Source organism: Zeus faber, assembly GCF_960531495.2.
Source record: "Zeus faber genome assembly, chromosome: 2".
Taxonomy (NCBI): domain Eukaryota; kingdom Metazoa; phylum Chordata; class Actinopteri; order Zeiformes; family Zeidae; genus Zeus; species Zeus faber.
In genome coordinates, this window is record NC_137189.1 from 34,908,229 (window position 1) to 34,931,364 (window position 23,136).

General features: G+C 45.2%; 1 protein-coding gene across 1 annotated transcript in view; it reads left to right on the plus strand.

Annotated features, from left to right (window-relative positions):
* Positions 1-22,369: 22,369 nt before the first annotated feature.
* The window catches only part of sts (steroid sulfatase (microsomal), isozyme S), a gene marked incomplete at both ends in the record, with an annotated part of 15,804 nt that continues 15,037 nt past the window's right edge, over positions 22,370-23,136 (plus strand). Inside the window, 2 exons of the mRNA XM_080023900.1 lie at positions 22,370-22,435; positions 22,571-22,752. Of these exons, the coding sequence (XP_079880026.1) occupies positions 22,370-22,435; positions 22,571-22,752 (248 nt within the window). The remainder of the gene's footprint in view (positions 22,436-22,570; positions 22,753-23,136) is intronic.

Here is a 23,136-nt window from a genome sequence, read left to right on the forward strand (position 1 = left end):
GGCAGCGCTCTCTGTGCTGATTTGTGCTGCGTGGCCGAGCCGGGACCCGCCTCGGATCGTTCGCGGGAAGAATCTGACGGGTCTCCAGTGTCTGGCGCTTCGACGGAAGGGGTGGATACAGAGGATGGTCTCGCCAATTTCCGAACCCCCCCAGCTGATGCAATCACCAATAGATATATATCAAGGGATTCAAGGGAAAGGGAAAGTTTATGATCTGTGATCGATTCGGCACGCTGAATCGGCTTGGGTAATGGAATGTTTGCAACGCGGGAAATTAGGAAGATCTCAATATGTTTGGAAGCGGTTTACTTGCTAGCCATGCCTAATCGGCCGAAGAGGACACCTGCTTCATTTTGTTTCTACTGCATGCTATACTGGGCCATGCCACAATCCAACGCGGACAACAACACATGCTATTCTTTTTTGCAATTTAATTGTAAAAAAATCCAAACAATAAAAATAATAATGTCATTCTTTAATGATAGACAAGGTCCAATCTGCATCATATTTGATTGTTTGCATTAAGGCACGTGCACACCGATTAGAATAAAAACCTAAAAATTGTTTATGGATCCATCAGAGTTGTCGAGATACAAGACACGGCCTGCCCTTGTTTCCCCAGATCCACTTTCTGTACCTTCCAAGATCCTAATGCTTCACTTTGCCTCGGAAACGCTCTACACCCGTTCTCACAGGCGGTTCCACAGTTCCACTGGGCCTACGCCTCGGGGTCACGGTCTCGTGTGTTGCCCTGGTGCTCATCAACGCTTGCCATTAGTCTACCCAAATAATATTTGTCACAGCCGTGAGTTTTGCAGCAGACTGGAGTGGATGATGAAATATTGATATGTTCTCCAAAGACCAGGCTTCAGCTCCACACACGGGTACGATTTTTTTATTGATGCCCGGGCGACCCCCGGGCATCAATTGGCTCAGAAATCAGCCAAAGACGTTATTGGCAGAGTCGCAAACGGAAGCACCAGCAGACTGACGGTTTCAATTAGACACCTCCGACATTTCGATATTTGCCAATCGGCGGTACTGGGGGCAAAGGGCCGGTTCCGGTTCAATATTTGCTGATCTAATTTGACAGGAAATACTCAAGAGTAATGATGTTTCCAATTCTCAAAACCCGGAATCAAATGCAGCACAGCTTTTCCTCAACTGATCCCTTAGGTGACTCACAGGTAGTCTGTGTATATGGAATTCTAATGCTAAACCACACAAGAAGGCATTTACACAAGACTTGATAGTATACAAATACATATAAATCAATCTACCTCCCGTTGCTTAGACATTGACATGGTATTTATTTTCCGGCATGTGGTGGTGTAAATGCATTCAGTGACGTAAACGCATTCAGAGCCACTTTTGCGTGCGCCTAACAAGAAGTCACAGCAGGCTGACTGACGCCTTGACAGCGTAATGTTCTCCGCCAAGCCAGGAAAATTACACGTTTGGATTTCGTAAAGGCGACAGGCACACGGCGTGGCAATCGGGTTCTGTTCACCCTCCGGGCAATGAAGCATGGACTGTGTACAGTCAAGAAGTGAGTAATGGACGTGGTGGTACCCGTCAATTCACACTCTGGCGGCTGAGGTGAAATGATGTTGTTTTGTCATGCCATCGTGGGGTGTTGATGGGTGTTCTAAGATGCTTTGCGTCACTTCCAACCCCTCCCCAGCCCCCCACACTCTCATCACTCTGGTCTTGCTGAGTGCTGTCAAATAAGCACTGAAGAAATTCCTTTCAAAGCACTAAGCATCCGTGCTCAGGAGAACACCATATTTCCTTAGTAGACCACTGTGAAATCCACCTTTTTCTTCACAAATAGAATGAAGGTTTCACAAATCTGAAAATGAAATCTTGAATCTGAAATTATATCAGATCTGAAATAGGGTTTGAAATGATGTTTAGAATTTTTATTGTAATCTAGTCCATGTTTGACTAATATAAGTACAGTCGTTTTTTTTAATCTAGACTTGGTCTTAAATGGCCCGTGTGTAAAAAAAACAACTGTGAAATCCACTTTTCAGTTTTCACAAATTTTACGAAATTTAAATGAATCTGAAATAGGATTTTACATGCTGTTTAAATGTCCATACAAAAGTACAAACCAGTTATCATGTGTTTGTATTGAACTTCAGCCATGCACCAGTTATGTCTGAAAATGTCGAGGTTTTGGGACTTTACACAAATAATCTGATGTTTTTGAATGCACCATAAAGTCAGAATCTGCGAATCGCCACACTTTCAGCTGATTACTGAAATAATAATTATGATTAAAAAACGCTGCTGTTTTGGTGTTATAGGTTGGTGTTTACTCAATATAATTGTTTGTCTGAAATATATATATATATATATATATATATATATATATATATATATATATATATATATATATAATTTTTTTTTTTTTTTTTCCTCCTGCAGTAACCCTGGTTGAAGGCCACTGGTTTCGTTCATTTATTTGGTTTAAAGGTGATTCTCCTGAGGTCAAATGCCTTTTAAATGCTGTTGACCCACAGTCCACTTCAGAGAGGAGAAGCGAGAAGAGAGAAGAGAGTTAAGTGAGTTACTAATGAATGACAACAACTCTGGAAACGGAACTTGGAAACTGAGGGGAATCCAGAAATATACCCGAATGATTGGCCTCTAAATGTGGCCAATCAAGGACACAAAGAAATCAATGGCATACTCATCTGTTATGGCATGCTAGTGTAATATGAGGTATGCCAATTTACTGTAGTGCTTAGCATGTTTGAAACCATATGTGGCTGATTCGCCTGCCACACGCCATCCAAGTGAGGCTTTCAGGGCCCTCCGGCACAGAAACACAGGCGATGGGGTTGAAAACACACCAGTGTTATTCCAGAGAGTGGGCAAGATGGAACAAGCCTGGAGCAGATGGAAAATATGTCATCACAAGAGCTCTTCTCCGGTGTATGTGTGTGGGGATAGGGGTTTACCTGTTGCTCACTGATTACTCTAAAGAGTCGCGGGCGTACATCCACACTGACCCTGAGCACCGTTACCTAGACACAAGACAGGTGTGGCTGCTCAAGCCACAACATCCCCACACTACACCATAGTTCGTTCAAAAAGCAGATGTCATATGACATACAGTGAAATATCTTAGTATGCAAAGACTGAAAAAGTAGGAGTAGGGAAGATTTATTTCCAAAGTCAAATATAAGAATTGGCCCTTGCCACTGCCGTTCGAATTTGACCAATAAACATGTGGGCGGACACGACGCACAATCAATCTAAACAGTTTGTGCTGCGAGCAGGTTGTCAGTACATTATACCTTCGTCTGTATCCCATCACACAGGGTCTTCTCTTTTAGCGGGAATACGGCTGAGTCTCTTTGAGCTATCAACAGAAAGAACTCAATCTTTCTGTATGCTATAGTCTACGAGGCTGGCAGGCCTGGAGGGTCCTGGCGTTCCCCCGTGTTGACGGGGCCTCTTTTGTGATGGCACGCAACTCTGCTCACGTGCATCCGCATCTCCCCGCCGCCACGTGCGCGCTCTGCTCTAATTCTGTTGCCGCCGCCACTCGTACTCGCAGCTAATGCGACCGCTCGGGGCTGTGGACGTCTTTCATGGCTTTGACCTGTGTGTGTGTGTGTGTGTGTGTGTGTGTGTGTGTGTGTGTGTGTGTGTGTGTGTGTGTGTGTGTGTGTGTGTGTGTGTGCGTGCGTGCGTGCGTGCGTGTGTGTGTGTGTGTGTGTGTGAACCACAGAATGGCCCCAGAATAAACCCACACATTCACATGAATTATACATTAAAATAACTTCACAGACCCTCGTCCCAAAGTGCAATATGACCGCCTCAATATACTATCTCGGATTTTAATTAAGTCTTGTACTCGAGAGTGTTACATTTTTCATTTCCGACTCCCATTTAACACTCCGAAAAAGATCAATTGAAGCATCAAGTACAGACCTTCTACATCTCCCGGGGGCTTTAAAAATAAATAAAAAATGGTTTGAGTGAAGTCGGCCAATATTGCAGCCATGGCTCTTAGTGCATAGGCTGCAAAATGTCTTTCTGAAACAATGTTTCCTCGTTCTAAGTATTCAGGTGAAAAAGACCCAACCTCTCCTCAACAAATTGGATGGGGTTGTGGGTTGGGTGGGTACGGGGGTGGCAAAGCCAACAGATGGACGGACGGACAGACAGGCAGGCAACGCACAAAGGGTGAGGGTTGACTTAAATATAATTCGATCCCGACCCTTCCTGACAACAACAACAACTTGGGTGGACTCGGGGTTCCCCCAGAGAAGTATGGGTTGGTTTGTGGCTTCGGTTGGAGGCGGTTCAGGTGTGTGTGTGTGTGTGTGTGTGTGTGTGTGTGTGTGGGTGTGGTTGTCCTCCCCCAGCCCACTGACAGGCTGTCGCGGCGTGAAACTGAGCCAGCGGGAAGATAGGGAACACCAAGACACAATAAGAGTTCTGGAGGAGGTGGGGGCTAGTACTGTGGCAGTGTGCGCGTACTGGGGGCGGAGGGGTTGGAGGGGGTGATGGGGGTGGGGACAAGGGCGGGGGAGGTTGTGCAAATTGGGAGAAAAATGGCGGATTTGTCTGGCTGTTGTTTAAATTTCACGGATCGATGTCGCAGGTGTCACCAATGTTGTTCGACAAGCCTGTATCTTACTCGAGGCCCTAAGAAGGGTCACTACTTTATTCCATCACACTTTTTGATAAGAATCTAAAACAACTTAGGGCCATCAGTCAGTAATTCATAGGCCAATCATCTTTCTGCCCAGGCCGTGATCTAGTGTTTCCTGTCAAATATGCTGAGGTTTCTCGATGACCTTTGACTGTAAAATGCCCTCGTTCGATTGTTAAGCAGCACTGCCCCCTGCTGGTGAACCGTATCACCCTAACAGGACATCCCAGAGAGAGACAATGTCTTAAACATAAGGCATAAAAATTTGGGTCGTTCAATAAAGATCAGATCAGATTGTTGACACTTTTGTCGAAGCGAAGGGAACTGAGTCTTGCTGGGTGATGAGCAGTTGTTTTTTTTTTCCCATGTTTTACAGACATATTTTGTCTGTATTTGTATTTGTATATATATAAATATATATATATATATATATATATATATATATATATATACAAATACATATATTGTATATGTTATGTCAGGGGCATACATCCCGGGAGGGCACACACCCAATGGCCTTTAGTGCAGGTTCAGATGGTATTATTACTTTGATAAAATTTTTAGTTTTATTTCAATTATTTATTTGACATTTATTATTATTTGTGAAATTTACCGTTTTATACCTGTTTACCACAAAAATTTATATTTTTAATATTATCCAAATAAATACATATTGCTTTCAATACGCTGATTGGCAACACACACACACACACACACACTCACGCACATACACACACACACACACACACACACACACACACACGCACACACACAAAAAGTGCAGGCGCAGCTAGGGCTGGGTATAGTTAAAAAATGTACCAGTACCAATACCAGTACCCATAATGTGATACCGATACCAATAGAGTACTTCATTTGATATATTTTTTTCTTCTATACCCATCATTTGAATGGAAATTTAGTAGTTAGTTAGTTAGTTTAGTTTAATTGCCTAAAATGCCACCATTGACTGGAGAAGTTTCGATACTTCTTTGTATTGGTAATTTAAATCGATGCCTTGAAGATACAAATACCCAGCCCTAGGCGCTGTTATCATGACGATTTTGTGATTCCTGAGACTTGAGACGGCGGTGATATTTAATAAAAGAAAAATACTGCTCTGCGGCACGGCAGTGCGTGTCGGAGCATTGGCAGTGACATATTTTCAACCTTTCAGAGACAAAATGGGTTACCTTATAAATAGTTCCTATCTATCTCTGTGAGAGAAAAATGCAGATGATCTTGTCTTTGAATGATGTTTCACATGTTTTATATAGGACAAGCCTTTTGTATGTTACGCAGCTTTTAAAACACATTGACTTCGGGTTTAATGAGTCTCTCAGCACTCACATGAATGGACTGTTCTTTCAGATTATGCTACACTGTATTGTAAAGATCATATCACATTCCATCTTTACTTAACCTTGAATTGTGGTTTGTTTTATAGCACAGTAAGAACAAAGGAGGGCTAAAAAAGGCTAGGACAACATATGGAAGATCTTGCCAGGAGGAGGCCATGATGTTTATAAAATACTGCCCCGATCCCACCCTTTATTCTGTTTTCAAGATTAAAGCTGTTAGGCCCACAGCCTCCCAGCGCCACTAGAGGCCGCCCTTGCCCCATCTGCAGCTCCCTACCCAAGCCCAATTGCACACACCTGGGATCAATTACCTGCACAGTATTTAGTCCCAGCTTCCTAGTCATTCCTTGCCAGACCGTCAACTAGCTTTCCCTGAGTTGTATCGCTATTGGCTCCCTTCCAAGTTCCTAGTGCCTATTCCTAGTTTATGTCTCGTTGTCTCGTCTCATCGACCCAGTCTGTCTCTCCAAAGCCAGCCAGCCCGTTTTACCTGCCTGTCTCCGCTTGTCGACCAAGGCTCTCCGTCCATCTCCATCCAGCCTGGTTCACCGTCTCTCCACCCGGATCCTGGACCCCATCTCCTGGTCATCATCATCCCTGCCCTGCCCTGCTCCATCCCCACCCGACCGGGTCCCCCCGGCCAGCTCCACCGTCCCGGCTAATAAACATCCTTTGCCTGCCTCCCGTCTCCCTGTGTCGTGCGTTTGGGTCCCTCCCAGTTCTGGTTGTGACAAAAGCATCAGATAAATGGAGAGCCGGTGAGATCCAAGAGCATATTGATCGCTACCAAATTGAAATGAAAGAACAGGTGCTATCCAAATCAAAGTACCTTAAACCAGTGACAGTCCGTGTCCAGGCTCCTGCATTTGACGATTCAGGGATAACATGCCACCCAAGCGAGTCACCTATGCAGGGTGAAAACAGCGCAGCATCCAGACCCTCTTGTCATGATAACTGCCTGAAAAAGTTAGTCAGACATTTTGACCAGGCACTGTCACAGAACAACAATACTGCACACAAACCCATCCCCCCTGATCAGTTTCAGCATAGATCCTGCAGGGTCTGCCAATCTCTGGGGTACACCACCCTTGCACACTACATTCAGAAGTGCCTATGCCTAGCATGCTTTGAGCCAAACCACCAAGACAAACTGCCCTATTGCCAGCCTGGCCAAGGTCAGCGTGCCTCCCCGCCACAAAACACCCAATCTTTAAACTATCTGGCCCGCATGTGGTGGGGGGGTGTGTGGGGACAAAAGAAGAAACCCTCAACAGTGGTGATATAGAACAGCACTATATATAAAAGCATGCTACAGTAATAGTGCAAAACACACAGAGAGTGGAGACCTTTGATGAACTGTTTTCTGTCAGCGTGAACAACACATTTCAGGTGCAGGGGATGCTTGACTCTGGTTCCATGGCCTGTACAATTAGCGAACAAGCAAAGCTTAAGATGTTGGGTGAGAATATACTCTCAGAACCCATTCCCTTGACGTCAGAAGGGTGTGCTTGTAGGCTGTGGAGGGACACTAAGCAAACCCAAGTGCATGTATGAGGTGGAAATGAAACTGTATGGATGTGATGCCAACGTGACAACTTGATCATAGGCACAAATGTCATCAGATTTCTCATGCATCAGCTGAAAATAACTAGTGACTAACGGCGTCTTGTCTCCAGTGGCAATGTTCTTCCGGAGTGTGAACAGTTTCTCGACCTCATGGAAAACTCATCCCGGTGAAGAGACGAGGAGCTTCCAGACAGGATCGGGACTGTTAAGCTCCGGCAGTCAGCCACCCGGTTGGCAAGGCAATAACATTTAGTCTGGGGTAAATTGCCAAATGACGATCCCATGTCACAAGGCAGTAATTGTGGAGCCCACCTCATCCAAGTGCATGCCTCGTAATATCATGGTCGGTTGTGTCATCACATCATTGTGGGGTAATAGATGAATTCCCATGAAAGTGACTAACATGTCAACCAAGCCCATCACCCTGAAGAGAAACAGCAAGGTGGCGTACGTGTATCCCTGTGTAGCTGTCGAAGATTTTGAAGTTTTCCAGGGTACCAGCCAACCTAAAAAAGCCAAACATGAGGAAAAGCACGATAATGCCATGCCCACAGATCTCAAACAGCGACTACAACAGGTTGGGCTCACTGACATTGACATTGACCAGTGCCACGCTGACCAAGTGAGGAAAAAGAAGTTGGTTTCGAGCTGCTGGAAAAGTACAATGACATTTTCTCCAAACACGCACTGGACTGCGGTGAGGCAAAGGGTTCTGTGCATCACATCCGCCTCACTGATGAGAGACCATTCCGCCTCCCCTACCGAAGGGTACCAACAGCTCATTACCAGAATCTGCAACAGGTTCTTTCTGAAATGGAAGAACAGGAGATAATAAAGAAGTCAGCATGCCTTCCCCTTGTGCTAGTTTGGAAAAGCATGGCAGTTTGAGACTCTGCACCGACTTCAGTTGGTTAAATGTGATGACCCTCAAGGACCCACACCCACTACCACACCAGTCAGACTGTATGGCCGCCCTGGGTGTCCTATTCATGTGAATGATGCTAAGCATATTTGTTGATCTCAAATTCAGCAGTGTGTCCTTGATGATCAGCTCGTATTTGCTGCGACAGAAGAGAAGGCTTTGGTGAGGTTGTGTTCCAGCAGCTCCGGCTCCATAACCTTCAACTGAGCCCCAAGAAATGCTACTTGATGAGATCTTCAGTCAGGTTCTGGGTCACATTATAGATGGCAATGAAGTGGGTGTTGACCCGGCAAAAATGTAGGTCATATCAAAGATGGCAAAGGTGGACGTGCTGGAGGACGATGGCTGTACGCCATCAGTAAGGAGGGTGAAATCCTTTCTGGGAATTTTACTACCAACACTTTATCCCTAGTTGCTCCTCTATAGCCAAGTCACTGTTTTCCATCACTGCTGGACAAAAGAAATGTGGGAAAGTAAAAAAAAACCTCCAATGCTGGCTCTTACAGGAAACTCAGACCCTCTGATTGCATAGACGATTGTGATGCGGCCTTTTATTACCTGAAAGTAAGTCTTTTGAGGTGTGTTGTTCTCTCACACCCAGATTTCTCTCAGCCCCTAATTCTATCCACTGATGCCTCACCGGACGGGCTTGGAGCTCTACTGTCACAAATACCAGCTGGTGAAGAGAAAGCACGCCCCATTGCCTTCGCCAGTAAGACCTTGAGCAGTTCTTCGAAGAAATACCCAGCCCACAGGCTTGAGTTTTTAGCCTTTAAATGGAGTGTGTGTGAGAAATTCAGGCGCCCATCTAGGCGCCACTGAGCAGGATGTGATACAAATGCTATGGTGCTCATCAAACAGTGGGAGAGACTCAAGGTTCAAAATGGTATCCTCTACCGGGTCACCACTGACCACATCAGTTAACAAAATAGACACCAGTATGTTATGCCTGACAGCCTAAAGAGCACTCGGTGGACATTCTTGTCATGAAAGACCACTTTACTAAGCTGGCCCACACTTTCCCATGCACAAATCAAACTGCAAAACAAGTAACTAAGAAGCTGTGGGATCACGTCTTCTGTGTGTATAGGTTCCCTGAATGTGTCCACTCAGATCAGGAGCCAACATTGAAAGTGAGCTCACAGCAAAACTACTGGAGTCTACAAATCACATACTACAGCACATCATCCCATGGTAAATGGAGAAACCAAAAGATTCAATCGAACACTCAGAAGCATGCTGTGGTCTATTCCCCTCAAAGACAAACACAAGTGGTCTCAACAGATACAAACTCTGACATTTGCATATAATGCAACAGCACATGACACGACAGGATAAGTACCGTTCCAGCTTATGTTTGGCCGAATCCCAAGGCTCCCTGTGGATGTGATAGTCAATCAAGTGCTAGATGACCCAGTGGTTGTCGATCACAAAAACTATGTGAAAACTCTCATGTCGCATCTTCATGAAGCAGCCAGAATTGCCTGAAATCAAAGAACAAGACAAACAAGCAAAAGGCTACAACAGAATGGTAAAAGGCACTCACCTGAACCTAGGAGACAGATTACTCATTGCAAACAAAGGTAAGAGAGGAAAGAAAAAGCGAGCTGACAAATGGAATGCAAGTTTACACAGTCACAAACAGATACCTGCAGACTCACACATACAAGCTCGAGGACCGTAAAGGCGACACAATGATAGTGCACCGCAACCAGGTTCTGGACATCAGCTTTCTGCCTGTGGTGACAACTGATGAAGAATCGTTTGACACTGAACCAGAGGAAAGGTCATGTGCAACTGATCACCTGGACTCTTTGGAGGAAGAGGATGCGGGGGATAGGACCAGTGCATGGATAACGAGTGGATCAGAGGACACTCAGAGTCAAGAGAAGTACTGTCTGAACCGGACCACCAAGTCAGGGTGCTCCAGAGAGTTTGTGTTGGTTGTCCTAGTGTTTTGACTGGTTTATTCAGAGGTATGGTCTGGATTTTGGTGAAATCTAGGAGGGGTGGATGTAACCAATGTATTCATGAAAGTTAACAATACACCTACTGATGCACAAAACTTGGACACATCCTCAGTGTTGTTTCCTGGATTCAGTGGGTGTTTCGGGTCTTACAACAGACACCCTCCTCCAGGCGACCCGACCGGGGTGATTACATTACATACAACGGACGGACGCAGCCATCAGGAGCAATTAGGGGTTAAGTGTCTTGCTCAAGGACACTACAGCATGCTAGCAGGAGGAGCCTGGGATCGAACCAGCAACCTTTAGATCACTAGACCACCAGCTCTACCGCCTGAGCTACCATCCCCACAAATCCCGACCTGTGTACAAGTGGCATGCTACACCCACTGCACCCACTGCTCTCCCCTTTTCAACCAGAGCCATCTGGAGGCTTTTTCTACTCCCTCCACGTTGTTGCCTATGGCCTTTCTCCGGTTGGCACCTGTTATGCCTAGTGTGCCGTAGGCTTTGCTCAAGGAGTGGCTCGCGAATCCCCGACTGCCCACCTCCACTGGCATGCACCTGGTCTTCCAGCCGTTCCTCCGACAGTCCTCCACCAGCTCCTGGTACTTCTCCCTCTTTCTTTCTTGAGCCTCCTCCATCCTCTCATCCCAGGGAACCGTCAGCTCCAGCAAGAAAAGTTGTTTTGTGGCCTCTGAGACCAAGATCATGTCAGGTCTCAATCTGGACTGGGTGATGTGCAGTGGAATTTTCAGCTGCCTCTCCAGGTCAACTGTCATCACCCAGTCTCGGGCTGTGGAGAGCAAACCAGCAGAGCAGTTCTTTGGTGTCTTTTCAGGTCTTTGTCCTTCCTTGACAAAGTGGATGGCCTTGGCTCTGGCTTGGGTGTATCGGCTGCCCTTGATCCCCTTGCTGATTTCTTCAGCGATGGATTTGAGGACCTGGTCGTGCCTTCATCGATACCGACCCTCACCTAGCGCCTTGGAGCAGCTGCTCAGGATGTGTTCCAGTGTCCCTGTTTTGGAACACAGGGGACATACAGGTGTTTCTATTTTGCCCCATATGCACAGGTTGGATGGGCTTGGGAGGACATCATAGACCCCCTGGATCAAGAACTTCATCCTCTGGGGGTTCCACTGCCAGATATCCTTCCAGGTGACACTCCGCTCCATTGCCTGCTCCCACCTCATCCACGCGCCTTGCTGCCGCATGGCCACTGCTCTGCTGGTTCGCTCTCCCTCGACTGAAGTTCGCACCTCCTCCTGCACCAACCTCTGCCTCTCCCTTCAAAGGCACAGTCATATTGGGTTGCTGTAAGGCTCCCAGGTCCAGCTCTGCCTTGTGCCACTGTTCCTAGGATAGCCTTGTGCTTCAGTCGTGTTTCTGCTTCCTGTACTGCATCGGCTGCCCTCCACTTCTTCCCTGCCCTCACAACAATCCCTGCTCCAGACACTTTGGCATCTCTGGATCCAGAGTACTGCAGGTGTTCCCGTACCCGTTCCACAATGAACTCCTCCCTGACTGAGCTGAGGGGGCCTCTGCATTCTGGTTCCGCTGCCTTGACCAGCATGTTAATTGCCAGTGCGAAGAGGGTCACTGAGATTGTGCATCCAGTGATTATGCCCACTTCCAGCTGGTGCCAGTCAGATGTCGTATGGATGTCGAGACTCTCAAACTGAACCTGCTGTAGTAGTCCAGGATGAGGTGTTTCACCTTCTGGGGAACATGGTGTTTCTCCAGTGCGACCTCCACCAGCTTGTGGGGTATCGAGCCATAGGCGTTCCAGATCCAGCCATAGCACAGCCAGGTCCCCCCCGCCTTCTCTTGCCTCCCTGATGAGCTGGGTTACCACACCTGTCAGTTCCAGGCAGCCAGGAACTCCTGGTATTCCTCCCTTCTGCACTGACGTGTTGATGTACCTGTTGCTCAACAGGAAGTTGGAGAGTCTCTTGGCTACGATGCTGAAGAAGATTTTGCTCTCCACACTGAGCAAGGAGATGACACGAAACTGGTCGATGTTCTCAGACTTCTCATCTTTCGGTATGTACACTCCCTCAGCATACCTCCATGACTAGGCTATCTTCCCTGTCCTCCAGATCACCTTCAGGGCCCTCCAAAGCCGATGCCGTAGCTTCGGGCAGTTCTTACGCACCTTATACGGCACTCCGCTTGGGCCTGGTGCTGAGCTTGATCTTGCTCTCTGCACCACTTCCTCCCCTTCACTTAGGCAGGGCTCTTTCAGGTTGAAGTCCACTGAAGGCTCTGGTGGTGTTGTCAGTGCTTCGCATGGACCTAGCGGTTGTTCTCTGATCGGGTCACTGTACGTGGCCTTGAGGTGGTTGTTAATGATATCCTTGAGCAGGTTAGGCGGCCAGTCCTTTTTTGACCAAGAAGCTGCTTGGTCAACTTGAAGGGATTGGCCAGGAAAGCAGCCCGCTTTCTGGCTCTCTCTTTCCGCCTCTTCCTATGGAACTCTGCCCTCCGCAGGGTCAAGAGTTGCTTCCTTAGAACTGCTTTCAGGTCCGCTAGGCCAGCTCTCTCAACGTCCCCTGCTGTCTTGTACTGCCTCTTTAGCAGCTTGAGCTCTTCCCTAAGGCTCTGGATTTTCCTCGCTCTGTGGTTCAGAGCATAGGCCGATGGCATGGGCTTGGGTGCCTCGGTTCCAAATTGCTCAGCCGCGATGTTCACTATGAGGGTGGTCATCGTTTTCAGCCGACGGTCCACATCCCCCTTGGCTGTCGCTTCCAGGACCCGATCTACATCCTTATCAAACTACTGCCACTCAGTTCTCTTCGAGGATTGGGGACACTGGATCCTCGGTCTGGCCGAAGGTGCGCAGCCAGTTGTCATAGCTTGCTGGCTTTGGAGGCTCTGTGGGTTGTTGGGAGATGATGCTGTTTCTTGGGGGCTTAGGGTGGCATGTGAGCTGTTGGCAGCGGGTGCAGGCGACACTAGGAGGCTCTGGCCACTGTGGGTTGCCTATAGGCCTGGCTCCTCCTGCGTCTGACCATAAGTGACTTCTGTGCCTTGTGTCGTTGTTGCCGCTGCCAAACACTTCATTCTGCCTTGATGTATCTTTAAACCCTTCTGATTCTTACAGGTTTTACCGCAGATGCACTGTACTTTCGTCGTCGTTGTTCCATTGTCCTGGGTCGTCGTTCTTAGATCCGTCCTGTTGGGGTGCTCACCCCCCCCCCTCTCGGGCACCCCTGGGGGTGTTTTTCCAGAGGTTTATATTTCACCAATAATCCATTTCTGTTCACATTGTATTATTATTTTCCTTGTATATACTTGTTTTATTGTATATTTTTTGGGGGGAGCTTTTATTTTGTTAATTGTATTTTTGTTGTGTGACGTTTGACATTTTGGCCATGCTCCTTCCTGTAGATTCACACAGTTCTCCTCAGTTGGCTACAGGCCCTGCTTGAGAGAGGTAGAATTATATGAGTTCTCTGGTCAATGGTGTGTTAGAATGTCGTAAAATCGCTAAACAGAGGCGCAAATCTGACTTTATACAGGCCACAAATGCTGTTCTTGTCAAAATGTTTATTTCAGCATGTATATATATTTTTTTTTTTATTGTGTACAGCACTTTTGTGTAACATGCTAGTTTACCGATCTCAAGCTCGGCTAACAGAGCATGGAAATGGTTTCTCATGCGTCCACTATTCTTTCCCTTTCTCCTTTAAAGGTTTGCATGTAGAAACCCAGTCATTTTAGTTGCTGTACTGATATTATTGTGTTTTACACAGGTATGTGAGCTCCCTCTTTGCTATTTTGTTCTGTAAATGTGTTTATTGATAATTTAATTTATTTTCATAGACAAAGTGCACATTTCTATGATGTTCATGTTCACATTTTAAAATTAATATTAATTCATAAAATACAAAAAATGTTGCTGCTGGGTTAACACAGCCTCCGACGATGACCCCACCCCCCCGGCTGACAAGGCAGCAGTTGTCCTTGTCTCATTCTTCACCATTCATAAACACAAAATGGAGTGTCAGGCCAGACCAGCTACATTAACACCGAATGTACACTTTCCCGGGAACTGACAGTGTTCAATGTTTTTCTTTGTCAAAACATGTTCTGTTGTTACTAAAGGCGAGAGCCAACCGCAGATGGTCTCAGAATGGGACACAACCTCTCATGTCTCGAAAGGCCTCTTCAAGTGAAGCAGGGGCAGGCTGACCAGACCGCCATCCTGAAGCATGTCTGTATCTTTCTTTTTATTCGACAGAATACATTTCTTTAATGCTCTTCGTTTTGTTTTCCTGTCGCGGGCAGATTAACCTCACTGACCACGCGGTGAAAATTCTCCAACAGGTCCTTCGTTTGAAAAGGTTTGAGAACCCCTGCTGGTAAAAGACAAGTTCCACTCTGGTTCAACGTCTCACTGTGCTTATATGCAGTCCTACGGGGCAAACGTTTCAGCCTTTGAAAGGCATTTTTGAAAACTGAGCAGTGAAGCAACCGACCTCCAGAGTAATAAATGATGGGAACCAACATTCTAATAAGGCCTGTGTCGAAAAATAGCAAACATTGGTTAATTAGTGATTAACCACACACACACACACACACACACACACACACACACACACACACACACACACACACACACACACACACACACACACACACACACAATCATCATCAATCGGAGCTTCTAAATTCGAAAGTGCTCCTCAGTAAACAGGCCTCATTGACATTCATGCGAGAACGCGAGTCCTGTGTCAGGCGGCCCCTGGGTGCGGAGTGATGCAGCCCTGATTCAGCAGCAGAAGGGGAGAGAGGGAGAGAGAGGAGGGGGGAGAGAGTCTCTCGTGATTGAGAAGCCTGTCACTGAAAATGCCTTTGAAGAGGCCTTGGAAGGAAAAAAAACAAAATAAAAAACATTAAGGGATCAGATACTATCAGATGCTGATAGTATCTGTAGTGTCTATAGTGTCTGACTATCAGACACGAAGCCATCAGTCTTCTTTACCAGCAATAATAAGCTACTGATCGTATGGATGACACATGAACAATTCTTCATTTGTACATTCATTGTAAATTACCCAGTCTAATGTATATATTCATCGGCACACCTCCACTTTATATTATAATATTTAATATTTATAGTCTTATTCTCCGATCATACTCGCTGTGTGTCTACAACCATCAGGATACATATTATATATTCCCCATTTTTACATTTCTTGGTAATGCTAGTGTTTCATTATTATTATTATTATTATCATTTTTTTATTATGTATAATTTTTTGCTATTCTTGCCATATTTTCGCTGGTCTTGCTCTCATTTGCTGACTCTTTTCAACAGTTGATTACCTTCTTTCAATTTCTTCTACGTGGTAGGCGCTTGCCCTGTCACAAGAATTGAATTTCACTGATCAGAACGACCCTGTGTTATACAGTGCGTTTGATGATAAAACTCTTTCACTTTGAATTTAAATATCCAGCCTAGAGGTCAGTGTTTTTCAAAGCACAATATCGACAGTGATTGGGTGCTCATGATGTTCAGGACACGGGTCTGTTTTCTTTTCCTTCCTCCGTGTTGATTAGACATCAAGATGATGAGCGTACAGCACCTGATCAGCGCTGTTTCATGCATGTGATCTGTGCTGTGATCTGTGATGGCCCGCCTGATGATTAAAGCACGATTCCACCGCAGGGCGAGGGGTATTTAAGCATTGACTCAACGACGGTTCAGTGCCAGGTCAGATCTGTCCGTCCATCGGTCCATCCATCCATAAATCCATGTTTTTTGAAATGCATACCTGGCAACCAAAGTGGGCTCTGCAGGTTTTACCCCCCCCCCCCCCCCCACAAACGCTTCAGTTGACTGCGAGCGTGAGAGAGACGTCAAAGGACTTTATAAAGGGATTCTTCCGTGTGTGTGTGTGTGTGTGCGCGCGCGTGTGTGACAGTGAACTGCCGGGTCGAGCATGGAATGGATGGACGACCAATCTATTCGTTCAAAGCCGCGTTGATCGATGGCTCTGGAATCGATTATTTACAACTTCAATGGGACGATGACAACGTACATCCATCTACGACATAAACCCAGGATCTTCTTGCTGTGAGGCGGCAGTGCAAATGCACTGTGCCACTCTGCAACCAAATACAATAAATACCTTGATTCAAAAAAAAATAATCTATAGTCTTCTCCCCTTCTCTACCAACGGGTAGGAACGGGTGTAGAGCTCAGCCTCCACAGGTGGTGGAGCGGCGTGCTGCAGTCACCGCAGTCTGGACTTTTCCGTGTGGCCCCGGGGGGAGGGAAGCCGACCGAAAGCGGGAGCCAGAAGAGGCAGAGGGAGTAAAAGAGTCGCATCGTGCTCCAGGACACCGCACTCTGTGCTCCTCTGGAGGGGCACAGGGACTCCTGCTGGGGGGGAAAGTCCAGCTGGTGGCGGTAAGGCACCTCAAAGCTGCTCTGCCAACCGCCAATAAAGCCCGAAGAGGAGGAAGAAGAAGAAGACGAAGAACAAGAAGCAGCGACTGACAGGCAAGCTTCACCTGCCTTCTTTTGGCGGTGGCCGTTTCGACCCCTCTCCTCTGGGACGCGCGTCTTTTGATTCGGTTCACTGGAACGAAAAAAAAAAAAAAAAAAAAAAGACGAGTTCGCCGACGACGCTCGCGAACGACTCGTTCTCGCCGTGGATTCGTTCAGAGCGAAGTCCGCGCAGGGAGTCTGCCGGCGCGCAAGCCTGCGAAAACGAGTTCGACACTTCGTTGCCATTTCGTGGGGTTTGGTTGCCGAGCGCCCGAGGGCAGTTGACTGCGTTTCGTGACGATTCCGGGATCGATTTGCCGTTCGAGAACGGCAAACTGCATCTGCAACAAGAACGAACACGGCAAGCAATGAAGTGCAGGGAGGGGAAGACGGCGGCCTGGAAGAGCCAGGGCGACACGGTGACATCCAGGACGGCACGACTGTGCGGTCCCGTCCAAGCCCTGCAGGGCTACGGCGTGCACCTGCCAAAGAAGACAGCTGCAGCTGTTTTCCTTGTTCCACGCAATCTCATTTCTAGCTGTAGTTTCTTTTGTTGATATAATGTAATACATACATATTATATGAAGGTATATATATCTCTACACATGAATGTAGTTCATAATCACAATTGCAATTATCTTGCTACATATAGCACGGCAGGCAGGTCACTAAGGCACACACACTCACACTCCTGGTGCAACAATCAAAACATAATCGCAACGCATTAAAAGTAATAATCTATCATAACACATGTAACATGGCTAACTTACACTAACAACAGCATAACAATTAACATTACTGTAACTAAGAACACGTTAGACAATCCCTTTCCCCGACAAGCCCAAAACACAAAATAAACAAAGCATGCTGGGAAATCACCACCCCACCTCTATTCCCCAACATGCGGCTATATATATATATATATATATATATATATACATATAATTTTAAACTGCTATTATATTTTTATACTGTGATCCAGTCCCAGTGCCATGATAGACTTTACGGCGCAATATTTTACATTTGTAGTATCCTACACACCATGTATGTATTACAAACATGTTTCCAATTACCCTGTGAGGTTATCCATCATGGTGATATCTGTATAAGCGAAAGCCAGTGCGTATATAGTTTTTATTTTATTTACATTTTATTTGACTTTTTTTTGTTCTTTATCACTCTTGTCCTTTGACTTTGACTCTTGAGCTGCTGTTACAAGTGAGTTTCCCCCGGTGTGTGATTGATAACGTGCGTCTTATCTTGATGCTGCTCATGTTACTTGTTTCTGGTTTCATCACAGTACAAACCTCCTCTAGTTTCAGTTAGTTGCTATGTAGGAATTAGGTCAACTATTATGTTTGGTTGAGTAACTATTGTGCATAACCACCGGGTGCGTTGCAAAGACATTTCACTGCATATATGTATGAACGTGTGTATATGTATGTGGCAAATAAACCTCTTGAATCCTCTTCAATCAGAAAACGGTGTCCTTCTTACTGACACAAAAAGTCTTATGGCTTTATGGTGTTATGCTATTAAAACATGTTTGTTCTGAAACATATAATGTTGGAAAAGTGAATGATCTATGAGGTTTTAGTGCACAGAATTCAGATAAATTAACCATTGAACCTTAACCTGGTGACCAGTCTCCCATCATCTCTCGTGCAGGTCAACCTGCGATGACATGAAAAGCTTTTTAAGATGAACCCATTTCCACCGCCCTACCTGGGTGTCTGCGTTTTAACGTCACTAGTGTGGCCGAACCAAAACAACGCGTGCATATAACGTTAACGCAAGCTACTTTAGAAGACGAAAAAAAACAGCAGCTTTAGGAACGATGAATCTCTCTGACTTACTTTGATGAAAATGGCGACAGCAAACCAACATGAACGGAGATATCAGTGCGAAAGCGAGGGCTCTGCGCCTCTTTGTTTATGTCCTCTACCTGCTGTCCAGAGCCTTTTTTTCCAAGTGGGAAGCTTCAAAAAATCTAGCCTCGTGCTCAACTTTTTTTGCTTTTATTGCAGCTTTGTACACAACACAGATGTACCATTTCACAAATAAAAGTATGCAAACGCGTGATCCCCACACAGGCTCTGTTGAAGATGAAAGAAGAATCTTTAATTGTCACGCAACAGACCACACTACATGCATAAACACACACACACACACATGCACATGCTTTGGATGGTGACCAGTGAATTGACGCCTCGTCATTTAACCCATCCTGGCTTGTCCTTCCTCCGGGGGGGCAGCCAGGAGCAGTGGGCAGCATTCGTCGACGCGCCCGGGGACCTTGTAACAAGTGTCAATTGCTGGTCAGATGATGATGTGTGCATGTTTTGGGTGGGGGTCCTTACTGATGGTAGGTGGAGGAAACCCCATGTGAGCACGGGGAGAACATGCAAACTCCACACAGAGAGGCTCCTATTTGGGAGATAACCCACCGGACCACGGTGCCAACAGCGCCCCAGGCGGGAATCGAACCCAGGACCTGACAAAATACCCACAAAATTATACCACGATTATACCCTTCCTACCCTTCCAATACCTTCAGTTATTGTGAGTTTGACGTCATCTGTCATTGTTTGGACATTGTTAAATTGAATTAGTTTGCGCCTGACTATGATGTACCACAGCGCATGAGACTTTTAACTATGGTGACCAGACGTCCCGGTCAAAAATATAGTTGCAGGCAGCAATACACACGGTCCAGTGTGGTCAGTGCGGCGGTGCGACTGGTGTTCAACCAGCCAAAGAGGGCACATGTCACTCCGCTGCTCATCGAGCTCCACTGGTTACCTGTAGCCGCCCGCATCAAGTTCAAGTCTCTTACGCTGGCCTACAGAGTGATTGCTGGGAATGCTCCCGCCTACTTAAATGCTCTTGTAAGAGCACATGTTGCCCCCCGGATGCTGCGCTCCTCAAATGAGCGTCGCCTGGCTCTGCCGGCCATACAGCCACGGCAATCCAGGCTATTCTCATTTGTAGTTCCACGTTGGTGGAACGAGCTGCCAAAAATGACCAGAGCGGGGACCTCCCTCTCTGTCTTTAAGAAGCACTTGAAGACCCAGCTCTTCAGTGAGTACCTCCTGTCCTGACCTACAATTACTTAGCACTACCTAGCAGTATTTATTGTTACACTAATGTTGTTGTTACACTAATCTCTGTCGCAATGTAGCTTGAATGTTATTCTCCCTTGTAAGTCGCTTTGGATAAAAGCGTCTGCTAAATGACTAAATGTAAATGTAAATGTAAACGTAAATGTCTTATTAGGCACCTATTACAGGTTGCAGTTACAAATTTTTGAGTTCCTACGATTCCACTATACTCCACTCTTCTATTCCACTATTTCACTAATTTCTGCTTGAAATATAGACCGATGGGAATAAATGTGAACCACAGTTCGCCGCACAGGGCGATGCCACCTGGTTGGTTTGTACTGAGTTATAAATGTGTCAATAAATGTATAAATAAAAAAATAGATAAATAAATGTGGCAATATATAATGTAAATATTTCAAAACAAATACACAATAAATTCATCTTCCTTGTATTATGAAAATGATTATGGTTATTGTTACCAGTATTTATAATTCAGGAAGTTTGTATCCATTGATCTGAGGAATGTCTATAAATTCTGTCATTGGTGTTACTGGGTTTTTATTTTGTAGAACTTGCTCTTTTTTCAAACATAATAAAGTTTAAGAGTAATCAAATAATACCTGTCACTTTGTGACTTGGTTAAGTGTATGGTTGTTGTATGGTTAATTGTTTGTGTCTTATAACCCTTTAGTTAAAGTCCAATCACGACTATATCTGTACTTGACACTACAAGTACTATACACTACAAATTTTATTAATCTTGTATATTAGCGCCGCGGATCCATGACATCCATGGACTACTGACGCCATTTTTTTTCATTAACAAAAAAATTATTATTGATGGGTTTTTAATGAAATTAACTGTTAAATTAATCTACCCATCAATAATAATGAAATTATCATTGATGGGTAAAAATAGAATAGTAATAATAATAATAATAATTGTTCCCCATCCTGATGAAAACACCCTCTGTATGGCGTATGCAAAAGCGCCTACATGTACTCGTGCATGAACATGCGATACACTTAAAGGTACAATATGCAACTTTTCCGCATTAAATTGTCTAAAATGACTAGATTTGAGTTATACTGTATATATTTTGAGTTGTGTACTTACATTATCCCAAATGTTTACAACAAATTTCAAACCCAAAGAAATCCATCATTTTAATGTTATTTTAATGTTGGTAACGGACCATTTCATTAGGTCGCCTGTCATGGTGTCTATTCCCTTTAAACCCTCTACTGCTATAACTTCCGGTGACCATTGGATGTAACATCAGAGATCTCGACGTGACCTCTTTTTCAAGACCTTTTTCTACTCCATTATATTGTTTGTATTGCTCTTCTACTACTCTACTAACTATTGTTAGGTGGTGCACGATCATTCATTGCATTTTGCTGCGTGTTCTGTTGCGGAAATTGTCCCCGTAAACAGACACGTGTCAAATGACGACTACCCCAAGATCCCATGCTACTTCTGATGTCATTGGACGCCATCTTGTTTGTTATTGTTTTGATTGCGAGATTGAGAGACCATGCTGATAATATACCAGCAGTTATATAAGTAACATATTGTACCAGAAGTTACATATTGCAGAAGGTACATATTGTACCTTTAAAAGTGGTCCCAGTTTGGGGGTTTGAAAATGTGGTCATCCTACTTTTGACGCACGTAGCCTAACATAAATCACATTAGGCCTTGTTCAAAGTAGATAAAAAATGATATCCTCTATTATTGGTGATGATTTATTCTTGCTCTGTTAAGCAATCAAAGGGAAAAATAAGTTGCCACTCATCGTGCAAAATACGAAAGTCTGTCTGTCTAAAAGTTTGAATTAATATGGCATTTAAGTCCACAACTATATAAAATAAAAATATAAACTAAAAATATTTTAATGAACAATTTAACCTGACAAAGATTTTACTTTGACTTAAATGTCAATGTTGCCAAGTGAAGGTGGGTTCATACATGTGTAATGTCTGTACAGTACAGTTTGCAGCACACAGACTGAAATAAGGGTTTCCTGACTAAAATAACCAATCAGGGAATTAATGAACGAATCGAAGGAACTGAAAGAACTGGAGGAAACGGTTCTGAACAATTTCCACCAGTTCTTTGGGTTCCGTCACCGTGTCGTTCGCGAGCAACTTCTAGCTGTAGTTTTTGGCAGAAGGCAAAACAAATAGGGTCAAACTTGTTGAGTTACTTACGTTTTAAAAAATACATAGATATTTCTTGCACCACTGCACACCATTGCATTTGCACACAATGGACATGGTGTGGAGAGCATTTGTTCCAGCTCCTACATGGAGGATGAACTATCACACCCACCCACCTATGGTGGGTGGGTGTGATAGTTCATCCTCCCACCCACACCACGCACGTCCTTGCACTTTGGAGTCAGAGTTTTCCTTAAAAGTTGTGCAAGGCAGACACAGCTTGTTGCCAAACTTCTTGGTGCGTTTCTTTCTAAAGCAGCAGTTTGCTCTGTTCTCAGGTTACATGGAGTCTCTTCCTCAATACTCTCTGCTGCTTCTGCTGCTGCTGGGAGCAGCTCAGAGCTCCCATTCAGACCAGGACAGACCCAACTTTGTCCTGATCATGGTGGACGATTTGGGGATTGGGGACTTGGGCTGCTATGGAAACACAACTTTAAGGTAGTGAAAAGATCTGTTAATAGTTTGATGATGTCACTTTTGAGTGGAATAAATCCTATCTAACAATAAAAAAATCACAGATTGTGGCTCCCTGTCTTGAAATTGGGGTTCCTTGATATTAAAAAGTGATAGCTTGACACTAGATTAATTTGATACCTGTTGTTAACAAAGAAAATGTCCTTTCAACTGCGACATAGTTAATATTGTTGTTTAAGTTAAATATATATCTCAGTCTCTCTGTCCTCACTGCGTGACTGTGGAGGCGATTGCCCGACCGCAGCAGCTGGAACAGTCTCTTGTTGGGGTGGTGAGGATCCCTCATGATTCTCGATCTGCTACTACACCTCTGCTACTACATTGCCTTGTGACGTGGCGCTGCCCATT